General features: G+C 35.0%; 1 protein-coding gene across 7 annotated transcripts in view; it reads right to left on the bottom strand.

The window, feature by feature from the left end:
* Positions 1 to 12,865, bottom strand: part of MADD (MAP kinase activating death domain) — a 127,510-nt gene that overhangs the window by 52,005 nt on the left and 62,640 nt on the right. For 4 of the 7 annotated variants that reach the window (XM_081313514.1, XM_081313511.1, XM_081313508.1 and 1 more), the window contains 5 exons: positions 11,414 to 11,694; positions 10,379 to 10,522; positions 5,557 to 5,654; positions 4,297 to 4,335; positions 1,326 to 1,428 (listed from right to left, as the gene is read on the bottom strand). In XM_081313514.1, the coding sequence (XP_081169640.1) occupies positions 1,326 to 1,428; positions 4,297 to 4,335; positions 5,557 to 5,654; positions 10,379 to 10,522; positions 11,414 to 11,694 (665 nt within the window). The remainder of the gene's footprint in view (positions 1 to 1,325; positions 1,429 to 4,296; positions 4,336 to 5,556; positions 5,655 to 10,378; positions 10,523 to 11,413; positions 11,695 to 12,865) is intronic. The other 3 variants (XM_081313513.1, XM_081313510.1, XM_081313512.1) reach the window with 2 other exon arrangements.

The following is a 12,865-nucleotide window of genomic DNA, read 5'->3' on the forward strand; positions in this document are numbered from 1 at the left end:
ATTGATACAAGGAAATGGAAGAGCTGTAATGACAGTAAAGATGTGGTCAATAACTGAAACAATCACAAACTGTTCATGCTGACATTCCAAGTCAAGCTAAAGTGGAAGAACAAAGCCAACCTGTTTGCACAATATTATATTTCCTACTTAGAAAAATCTCCAATGCTAGAAGATGAAATCAATCAGCATTCCAGTCATTACCAGATCAAAGGGATACAGAAATTGTTTGCGTATGACAAGTAACAGAAAAAGAAACTGTAAAGCTTCTAACCAAACTATACTAGTTAATCTGGAGAACAATATATTGGCCAATAAATTGGAAGAGATCAGTCTGCATACCAATAGCAAAGAGAGTTAACGGCTTACACAAACTATTGTACAATATTTCACATGCTAGAAAAATAATGCATATGACTACAAATTAAGAGCCCTTCCCAGAAAAGAAGATGCTTGATATTCAAGCTGGTTTTATGAAAAGAATGAGGAAATAGAGACATTATTAGTTCAGGTGTACACTGGATAACTGAAAAAACAAAAAAAATATCCCTCCAAAAGGCAATGGGTGCTTTATTTCAATAAAGAAACCAGCAATTAAGAAATATACTGCAGATTAGCACTCTGTAGGATAGCAAACGATACTTAGATATCGCGATGTATCTATTCCTACAAAAGTCAGAATCATGCAGATAATAGTTCTTCCTATAATATTCAAGGCCAGTTTAAGTTGTATTTTGAAGAAGCAGTATTTTGAACTTTGAGTTCAAAATGAGAAAACTCATTGTGAGAGCTTGAGAATATCATGGATAGACAAGAAAACAAAAGATCACAATATAAATCAATCCAGAGTTTTCATCAAGGTGCAAATGACCAGGCTGAAGATTACCATATTTGGACATATTATGAGAAGACCTAGATCTTTTAAATCTACAATGCTAAGAAAGATAGAAAGAAAGAGAAAAAGAAGGTGACTAGCAGCAAGGTAGACGGACTTGATTACAGTATGACGGGTACACCACTAAGATGATTGGAAATGCCGGCTAGGGACATACATTTGTCTGTCTGTGTGGCTATCTTGTGTGGCTTCCAGGAGACAACGTAAACTTCTCAGTCCATAAGAATAGCGAATAAATAAATATATGTAATTATGAATCAAGTGGCTGTTGACAGAAAGTTAATAGCAGACGATCCCATTCCTTATTATTTTCTCTCTCTTCCAGGCAACAGACTTCAACAGAGAAGGCAGGTACAGTAGTAGTTGCAGAAGCTTCAGAAATTAGGCAATGTAAAAGAAGCTACTTGCCAAGCTGGGCCTTAAATTTTTTTACCTGGAATTACTGGTTCGTCCTTGTGGTGAAGGAGATTCCCTTTTCACTGTTGGGCTGTGCTTTATAACAGAAGACTTCTGATCGACCAGTGCTCGCCTGTTTCCTGCATAAGTAAAGAGGCAGAATGAGAAAACATTTACTGAGAAAGATGTTTTAAGTCCATAAATGCTACTAATGAGACATATAGGAATTAACTAACATTCTGGTTAAAAGGACGTACAAAAAAAACTTGAAAAAGCAGCAGCATACTGTATTTTGTATTACTGCATCATACATCGGCAGAAAACAGTAATGGGAATGAGACAAAAGAGAAGATGGTAGTAAGAGCAGAAGGTGAAAAGCAGGAGAAGCTCAGCTGCTCTGCATGCATTTCTGCCACAAGAACCATCTTCGGATTCAACAACATATGAAAAAGCGTAATGCGATATGGGAATGTGATTAGTAGAGATCACACACAATCTTGCTTATCAGTGGTAAAGTTGCCCAAAGACAGGCACAAAATGCTTACTGGGAATTGGCATGTCATGCACAATTCATGATGCAAAGGACCCACCTTCATTGCTTACTGGCCCAGCTTCAGTAATAATCTCCATTATAGTATTTAGCCCAAATACTGGGACACAAAATAAACAATTAGTAGTATACTAGTAAAATCACCACCATTTCTATATTAAATTAGTAGCTTCCCTCATTGCTGATTAAGTGCTGTAAGAATAATCAAGAAGTGGGAGGTAAAAACAACTAAACAAAAGTATCAGTAGTCTTGGAAGGGCAAGAAGGCCATAACACTATATCCCCTATCTTTTATTCAGCATTTGCACTGGTGCTGCTCCTGAACCAAGTTTCAGATTATCAATAATTAAAATAAAATAGTTGAACATCATCACTTTCACATAAAACTCCCTAAACAGTATACTGTATTTCATTGCTGGAGCTATACAGTATATTTCCTAATCCCCTAACTCTTACCACAAAATTTCTAAGGCCCCTTGGGGGCCTTCTTCAAAGTTAAAAAAACATACAACTATCTCACATTTACAGTATAGACCTGCCCTTAAACTGATTTTAAAGTTATTAGAAATCTAGAAGGTAACTCTGTGCTCCATTCAAAATTAAATATATATATATTTCTGTTCCAAAAATGAAATTACTTTCCTTTAAGAAAATGAAGGAAGGTACATTAAAACCAAATCTAAAAGAAATTGCTTGAAAGAATAATAAAATATTGAGAAATGGAATCTAATAAGATGTTATACCTAGTGAACAAATCTACTGCAAACTTTTCAAATACTTTATTTACCTGAAAGGTAGCATATTTTATTTCCACAAATAGTTTATTTCTAAAATGGGAGAATTATATTTGTTGAGAATTCAGCAAAGGAACAGAAGCACATAAATACTCTTCTGTCCAATATTCCAATATTTTAAATTCAGGATTGTTTTCCTTTTAGTTAAATATGTTTTAAAAATTCAATATACATATATGTTAACTTTGCTACAATACCATCTATTACTATTATGACTCTTAAGAAAGATAGCTCTCATATCTACTCATCCTACTCGTAAACGGAGGGATAGGCATTACTCATAAACTGCTAACTGCATTACTCATCTTACTCATAAACTGCTATCTGTAGGCATTACTTCACCCTTTATCTCCCCTGCTAATTCTTAAGCTTTTTTTTTTTAAAAAAAATCTAGTTGCAAAAGGAGCAATTTAAAGTAAAGAGCTGGTTTTCAGCCACTTGCAATTTTTATTCCCTAAAATGCCTCTGGTTCAAACATCAACCATGTCTAAAATGAGGAGGAAAAGGTGGAATTCATTGCTTTGTAAGAAGTGGGGGGGGGGGGAGTTGCGGCAGGAGAACTAGAAGAGGAATGTTCTGAGGAGGAAGTAGGAAAGGCTGCAGACAATGAGGGAAGTGGGAGAAAGCAAGAAAGCATCTGACTATGTGCATGTACATTTGTGCAGGGTTGGTCAAAAAAGTCAAGATGGTGGTTGTAATCACAAAATTAAAACCCTGCCCTTTTTTATATGCATGCGTATATAAAAAAAAAGATGAGGGTTCTCTTTGCATGGTCACAACTGCCATCTTGACTTTCTGATATCCCCTGCAGAAGCCCTTGTATATGTGAGTGTGAGTCTGTGCCCAAGATAGATTGCATAGTTCCTGTGTGAGGGAGATGGCGGTTTCTAAATTTGATAAATAAATAAATAAATAAATACGGTATGCATTTTGAGTGGATGATCCAAAGAAAGCTGAGAGTTTGAAACTGACTCTAAACAAAGTCAATATTTAGATTGTGGGTTAGTTACTTTTATCCTCGTTAACTTCTGTGAAACTGGCATTTCATGATAAAGTTTATCTGGCTATCTTATAAAAGCCCCATATTATTCTAATATTCACCCCAAAAAAGTGGAAACCCTTTTTTGTATATTATTTATGAAAAAGGCAGAAGTACATGCAAAGAAACTGTCTACTCCAAAGGTTAAAAATATCATTGGTGTAACACAGAACGAGAGATCACACTGAACAGGAATTGTTAAAAAATGATCAACTGCAGAAAATGAGACAAAAAACATGAAAAGAAATGGAATCACCCATCACTGTTTTCTTCCAATGTGTGTTATTAATATTAGATTTAGCTAACAGAGAAATGTGAGCGATAGAAAAATTTGCTCGTTAGAAAGTAAGCGGATGGAAACATTGTAAGATATCATGCAGAAACTTTAGAGTACTCACATTCCTTTTCAGTTACTATTTTATTTATTTAAAACATTTATATAGCCGTCCATCTTATATCAAACTTTGGGCAGCTCCCAATCATTTGGGGATGTATATTTTACATAAACACACACACCCAAGAAAGAAAGTTATGCTATCCAAAGCAAACTTTAAGGCAGCAACAGAAAACCAACTTTTGGCCTTTATCATTAAAAGGTCAAATGTTAGCAAGACATTATACCAACCTTTATCCATATCCCTTCCCACTTCCAGATTAAAGTAATCTTTACCGATGAAAATGGAGAAGGGGAAGAAATAAATAAAATCAACTTATTACAAAGAAAAAAAATAAGTTTTCTAATCATATACAAGAACTGAAAAAACAAACAAAGCCTCCTTCTAGTTGAGCAACTAAAAAGTTCATGTACAAAAAAAAATGATAAGGCTTAGGTTCATTGGTAAATTTGACTAGTATTGACTGTAGTATATATAAAATAACAGTAACTTCTACAACCTGTATTTATTCTTCATTCTTCAAATTACTGAAAGGTTCAGCTACCACTATCCACAGGAAATATCAGGCTATGACACAAATACTGTGTCCTAAGAATTTTGGCCACAAATTGGGATGCAAGTACAAGAGAATTGGATTTATCACACAATACAGCTAATCCTTGACTTATAACTTTTGGTTTAGCAACCTTTCAAAGTTATGACCGTGCTGAAAAAAGTCCAGTCCTCACACTAATGATCATCGCACCACCCTGATGTTCATGTGCTCACTGTTCAGGCATTGGCAACTGGTTCGCATTTATGATCAACTGCGTGTCTTGCGGTCATGCGATCATGATTTGTAAGCTTTATTGTTGGCTTCCAGCAAAAACCACCCATTTGGAAGACTGTGGTGTTTACTCAACCACCATCATTAAAAATGGTCATAAAATCGAATTTCACTTGACTTATGACAGCAACAACTTACAACAGAAATTCACGTCCCAATTGGGGTCATCAGTCAAGGATCACCTGTATTGCCATGTGTCATTATTTTTGCATCAATATGACTTGTTGTGGACACCTCCGCATCCAGCTTAATTAACTGCAACTGCTCCCAAGAGAAAGATTATTAATATATTCACTTTCAAGTTAATTTCTTATCTAGCAAACATTTATATGTAGAGGTCATTAAAAGTTAGTTTATGTGAAGGCTGCTGAAACATCTCTCCCATATTAGTGTTCCACATGACTGATATAATACTTAATAAAACGTTAGCAGGGTAAAAAGATATATATATAAGTATATATCTAAGTATATTTCAATGGTCACTGCCATTCCAATGTTTACTCTATACATGCCATGAATAGATATTGGAAAAACATCCGAAGCATTACCATTCGGGATTCTTATTTTCTCATTGTCCTGTTTCACAAAACATATTTGAGGAAGAAGATATGTGACTATTTGGCAATCAGTTATGAAAGCATTAACTGGCAACAAAAACAATTACCTTTCAGACTAGGAAATGGAGTGGTTTTGTCTCTCACAGCTTTGGTTGGAAGTGCTAAATTGGAGAGACTAAAGCTTGTGCTGTGGTTTTTGTACAGGCTACCTGTAATAAAAAGAAAATATTTCATTCGGCTATTTATTCAGCTATTTATATTTATTTCATTCGGCTATTTATTCAGCTATTTATATGTGAGCTCATCGCTGTCTTTCTCAGATTAGGAAGTAACTAATATGCGTCTTCACAATTTTTTCCTTCCATTCAATCATGTCTGATTCTTGAAGTTTTCTTGGCAAGGTTTTCAGAAGTGGTTTTCCTAAGACTGGGAAAAAGTGACTGGTCCAAGGTCACCCAGCTGCTTTTGTGCCTAAGGCAACACTAGAACTCACTTCTCCTAGTTTCTAGCCAGATGCCTTAACTACCATAGCAAACTGGCTGTCATCTTCATATTTAATATGCATCTTTTAAAAATATAAATTATAATCAACAGAAGGCCATCAGTGGGACATTACTCTCAAAACTAATACTAAAACATAGAAGAATATTTCAGGAACATACTTTCTATTTCAATTTTATAACCTACTTGTTAAATGCACAAAGTTATGCAAAGTCCTTTTTCTTTTACTTAGGATTACTTAGGATAGCAGATTCTCTCTCTTATATATATATTTTTTGGTCAGAAGAATTTCAGGCACATTTTGCACATAACAATAGGAAGAGGAGAGATAGAATAAATGCCTCACTTATTTTCTCTGCTATACATCTCTGCCTCATTAGTTTATAATTATAAATACATGCATTTTTTGAAAATTCCATTTTTGTTTGCATCACATTTTTCAGATATCTGATGTATAGTAATTAATCATGAATCATCTATTTTAATTTGACAAAAAGAATTTTACATTCTTTAAGAAAATATTGTATATCATTTGTATAAGATGAAAATTAAGAACTCAATAAACAGGATCAAAGTTAGTTAAAAGAAACTTACTTGCTTTAAAAAAATTATTTAAATTTCTGTATCACTGTTATATTTAAAAGAAATTGTTGTAACTTAGTGGCATCTTATTAAAAAGGTGTCTATATGTATACAGGAGTAATGTAATTTTTTAACAATCATTTTTAAGAGTATATTTGAGAGGGGGCCAGAGCGGAAACTCCACAACTAGATGCTCCTACTCAAAAGCCCCTTTCTTGAATCATTACTATTTTCTAAAAACTTATGTTAACTGATCAAAAATATTTTCAATCAACCACCACAAATCATAACTAATTAAAATGATACAACAGACTCACATGTTTTTTTTTAAAAAAATCATTCTTTCCTGTACAATTTACAAAGGGTAAATGTAACTCTAAGTAAACCCCACTTTAATATAACGAGGTACACCTGTTCTTTATTCAAATCTGCCAGTCTTTTTCACACACCAACCCAGGGCAAAACCCCCGCTGGCTAATATTGCTGACTGGGTATTGAGTCGCAACGTCAAGCCCACGAACTCTCTCGAATCCCTTCCAAAACAGGCTAAACCACTACTCCTAAAAAAAACCTATAGCACTCCGGCTTTATGGAACCAGCTGCCGGTCGAGCTCCGGACGGCACCGGACCTTCGCTCCTTCCGACGCGGTCTGAAGACCCATTTATTTGAACAAGCTGGCCTGGCCTGATGGGGGATGTTAGGGTTTTTTAATGGGTTTTTATATTGTTATTGTTTTATCTGGGCGATTATTTAATTTTTTTTAAAATTTTTGTATTTTCTATTTATATGTGCCCTGTTCACCGCCCTGAGTCCCTCGGGAGAAGGGCGGTATACAAATTTAATAAAATAAATAAATAAATAAAATAATTTTATTCACACAATAATTCAAATCAAACTGTGCTTCTCCTTAGAAAGTAATATGCAAGCTTCATTTGAAAAACACAGCTAATCAAAATAAGCAAGATATATAGCAAATACATCTAAGAATCACTAGGGAGAGGAGGGACAAGCCAATGGTACTATCTTCTTCCCCACATATTATCATGTTCAAATGGCTCTTAATAGGAAAGGAAATTAACTGTTTACTAGAAATGGAATATCTGTGATTGCTTGATGGTCATCTCAAGAGAGAATTTCAGTTTCAAAGCTGGCCAAAGACATATGACAATATCCCACATATGGAATTACTATCCAGCAAAAGTTCTGTTAAATGTATCTGAGAACTCCAGAGCATGTTGTCTGCGTTCACATTTCACAACAATCAATAATAGTCAATTTCTATCATATCGTACCCTACGTAATTTTCTCTTCTTCCCATATTCTTCTCTTTTGCAAACAATAGCTTAATACAGTTCTTAATGTTTTAGTAACAAAGAGGTTAAATATAAACATTTTTTTAACTTTTATTCAATTGGTAATAGCATCAATATAGAACTTCTTTTCTAATTATTCCTTTTGATTGCGTTATATGTCCTGTTTTCAACACTCTCGTTTAGACTTTTTCCCCACAAAATTGAAATCATTTTTATCTGTTAAAATTTTCTCAAAATTGATTTACGGTTAAATATCTAAGCTGTTTCCCTCACAATAATCCTCCCAACAATTACATTTCTCATATCATTAAAAAAAATACAATACTATTCAGAATAAGAAAGATGAAAAAGAAAAACATATCTCTCTCAAACTAAAATTCATTTATATCCCCCATTTTTTCATTTTTAACTCTATTCCATTCGATATTTACTAATTAAGTAATCCATGTTATATTCTAACCACATTCAGATACAATCTTTAAAAAATGCATCTGATAAGACAGTTACATTTCTCATATCATTAAAAAAATACCTTTTAACTCTATTCCATTCAATGGTTTCTGACTGAGTAGTCCATATTTATTTTAACCATATTCAAACAAATGCTTAATCTTTAAAAATTGTTTCTGATAGGTCCAATCTTCTGATCCCTTGGATCTGATTTTAATCTTTTTCTTTCGCCAAACAGCTTTCCTCATCCATCTATTCCACTTAATTAAAAAGTCTTGCCATTTTCTTGTGGATGTTGTTAAGAACAGTAGAGGCAGATCAGGTAAGATGTTGATTTCTTTTATCTTTTCTGGTCTCTCAAGTCGTAGGTTTTTTAGTATCTCTGTGATCCATTTTCTCAGGCTTTTCTTCTTATCTTCAGCTTTGTTTTGTGATTCTGGGGTGTGGACTACCTTTTCCAGTTTTGGTGCTTCAGTCACATCTTGTATGTTTTCCTCCATCTGTGTCAAATCACAATCTCTTCCATTGGTAGATTCTTTCATTTTCTGAAAATTCTTATGCTGTGAGGTTAATGTAGAGATATATCCATTTAAGTCAGGGGTAGGCAACCTTGTCTCTTTTATGACTCATGGACTTCAACTCCCAGAATTCCTGAGCCAGCTGGCTCAGGAATTCTGGGAATTGAAGTCCATGAGTCATAAAAGAGACAAGGTTGCCTACCCCTGATTTAGGTCATCAAACTTGTTTTTAATTTCATTGTGGTATAGAGCCATTGTTGTTTGGATTAGTTGCAACATAGCGAGCATTTCCTCCTGGAAAGCATTTGGTTTTTCTTGACAAGTTCTTTTTGCAAGTTCCTGAGATTCAATGATAGCTAAAACTCAAAAAAAATATCTTTCTCTAAAAACAACTTTAAAGGCACAATCAATAGGTGTTTATCATCCAGGAAGGTCAGTTATGGGTTTGGGTTTTTTTGCAATTATAGTCTTTGTTTATTGTGGCTGGCCCAGAATGTTTTGTTTAGCTCTTTTTAAAGATCAAAGAAGTAGGTTATCTCATTCTGGGCGTCCTGCCAATACTTACAACAAAGCAGCTAAAGTTATATATTCTCTTCCACCACTAGATGTCAGCAATAGTATGTTTCTGTCCCCCTTAATAATTTAATTCGCTGCTTCCTTCCATGGGAGGGTGGGGCTAAGCTCCCCCTACTTTTCACCTTTGGAGGTTTTTTTGCTTCTTGGGGTATCTTTTCCAAAAATTCAGGATATAGAGGAGAGAGATCATCAAATTTCTCACCCAGTTTCAGCATACTGTTCACCGATGTTCTGGTGAGTAACTGTGGACTTTGGCTGCAAGTAGCTTGGGCTGGTTACTGAGGTGGGGCCAGCCTTTCTCCTGTCAGGTTAGAGGGAATTCCCAGATCGAACGGGACGAACGTCATCATTCCCCAATTGCTGGAGCACCCCTCTTTCTTCTCAATATCAGATCATACAATAATGTATGTTAATTGTTCTAGAAACTATGACTTCAGAAGTAATACGTAAATGCTAAATTCCCTAAATCATAATGATGGCTAATAGACAGACAGGATAATTATATATTTTCAGAGGCAGTGGCCATAGTAACATACTTATGAATACCAACTGTTGAGGTACACAGGTTCTCCTTGGGTCCTGCCTGGATAGGCCTTCCTTTTCTGCAATCCAGAATTCCTGAGTGAAATTTGTCATTTTCCCACCTGCCCTTTGAGTTGCTTGACCCAGTCTACAGATGCCATTTTTTCCAAGATCTGCTACCCAAGCTAACCTTTGGGTAAAGTCTGTCATTATTCTTTTTTATTATTCCATCATTATTCTTTTCCACAAAATAATGTCACCTTTTATTCTTTTATGCACCTCTCCTGGTTTTATAAAAGCCACATATTCAGCAATAATCAGATCTATGACTTTCGCGGTACCTAGAATTAATAACATGCTTGCCACAGTAGCGTTTTTTTCCTTTGTCTCTTTTCTACCTAATCTTCCTGCCTATTATTCTCCTTCCCACCTATTATTTAAATCAGTGTGCAAGAAATAAGAATACCTACTGGCAAAAGACATAATACCCCCAAAACCTTCACTGCTGTTGTTGGAGACTGTAGAATTTGGGGAACTGGCATGCGAATCCGATTCTGCATCAGAGTCATTACCCAGCTTTAAACTATTAGGACGCAAAGGTTTTGGAGGCCTTGAAAAGAATAGGGAAAAAAAACACATTATTTGTATCTATGGCCATAGTAGAAATTGGGAAATGTCATTATCACAAACTTCTATGGCAGGGTCACATTAAATTATTAAATCATCACACAAGGCAACATTTATTCTACAGACCACGGCTGTCATGGGTATTAAATTCATTAATTATTCATTTGGTTAAATGAATAAATAACTGAAAATAGACACAGAATTTTATGAGAAATAAGGCAAATTTATTGTAGTACACATGGGTAAACCATACTGCTTAGATTGTTTAAAACCCTCAGCAGCTTTCTCAGTATTCCACAAACCCAAATCCGTCACCCACCTTTTGCAGCTAACCAGTATGAAGAGGCTTTAATTTCATTTTCTCTCCCAAATATGCCAAACAAGAGAAAGAAATAAGGCCATCTTTCCCTACTGTGCAAATCTTTTGAAATGGGTCATTTGGTTCTACAGATTCTAAGTACCAGAGGGTCCACTAAAGTAATCTATAGATTTTCCTCTCTATTTTTCATATGCCGTAGATATGGAGAAGCATATGAGATTAATACAAATTTCATGGACAATTATATAATTTTTTTCTTTCTATGCTACTTTTGTCCCATCCCAATGAATAATTATCACATGGAACATACCCAGAAAAGGCTGCACCCTAAGAAGCCTACATACTGGTTTTGGCATCTTTCATGTGGGACATAAATATTCCTATAAAGACATGGGAGTTTAACATACTGTATATTCTTTTAGGTAAAGAAGAATACTATTAATCCAGTATTAAGAATATAGCTGAATTGCAGAAAATTTCTTAGACAATGGATAATACCACACAGAAAGGACCAAATTAACTTTAAAAACCAATGTTGGATATAGCAATTCTCACCTGCTGGGATTGAGATTCTGATTGAACTTTGGAGTATAACTTTCTTCCTGCTCATCTTCTTCCTCTTCTGTTGGGAATCCATACTGTGGTTCAAAGTATGGATTATCATACTCTCGTTTCTTCACCATTCCTTCTGCGGAGCTGAAGCTGAATGAAGGACTCTCGCTTTCACGATGATCCACAGTCACCTTGGGAAAATTTGGCTGTAAAGGCAAGCTGGAAAGGTGATTTGAAAATCCAGCTAGCATCTTCTCTTCTACCTCTGCTGAATCAGCTGATTCCTATACAGAGAACAAGACATGAATTTGTTTACAGCTAAAGATTTCTGTAATAGTTGATGATAAACTATTTTATCACAGTTTAAAATGATAAAAGTAGTTTATCATTTTACTACTGACAAAGTAAAAGTTAACATCAAACGTTCTACTGACTTCTATCACTGTCTGCTAAATTAAGTTTTATTACATGAACACTGTTAGGATAATTTATTTGCCATTTGATGCCTATATTTAATAATAATATAAGTAGTTGCTTCATTGTAAATATTATTTTCTGTGGATATATTCAGATAAAAAAATTAACCATATTCATTAAGGAAATCATGACTAAAAATTGTTAGGACAATATTTGAAATATTACAGAAAGAATTATTATGTAATACCAGCAATATACAGGATGTAATTTTAACTATACAATGACTCTGTGAATTTGCCTTAACAGGTTCTTCTGTGCCTCTCCAAACAGCTTGCTGAATCCAATTGATATTTGTGGGCTTAGCACAACATCTAATATTTCCTGCTTACAATAAAAACAAAACTAAAAAATAACTGGGTTATTTTAAGTTTGATTCAGTAATAATGGAGATGACAGTTGCAGGCAGAAGCCACAGGCAGCAGGCTAGAGGGAAATGAACAAAAGCCACGCTTGAGCTATTCTGGATAGCTGTGCCACAGTTTCAGTTTGTGATTATTGAGTTTACTAAATAGAGCATATAAGAATAAACTTCGCTGGTACTATATTACAATGTTCATTCAATTTCTAGTATTTTTAACACTGCCTCAAATATTTCTACTCATTTTTAATCACTATCCTGGCTCAGTGCTATCCTAAATTTTAAGTAAAGTGGTTTAAGCAAAACCAACTAAAATTATTACAGTCTTTCAAATGCTGAAAGTAGTATGTACCTTTCAGTTAAACATGTAACTTGATTTTTTAATCATTTATTTATTGCATTTTAAGACCATATAGTTCAGGGGTGTCAAACTCAATTTCATTGAGGGCCACATCAGCATTGCGGTTGCCCTCAGGGGGCCGGGTGGGTATGGCCAGGGTGGGCGTGGCCTACTGGGTGGGCATGGCTAGAGTGCGTATGGCCTACTGGGTGGGCGTGGCCAGCTCTACATCGTTCGCATCAAGGGTGCCTATGGGGGCCTGGGCAGGAGTGGGACAGAT

This window comes from Vipera berus (genome assembly GCF_964194415.1).
Source record: "Vipera berus genome assembly, chromosome: 1".
Classification (NCBI taxonomy): Eukaryota; Metazoa; Chordata; class Lepidosauria; order Squamata; family Viperidae; genus Vipera; species Vipera berus.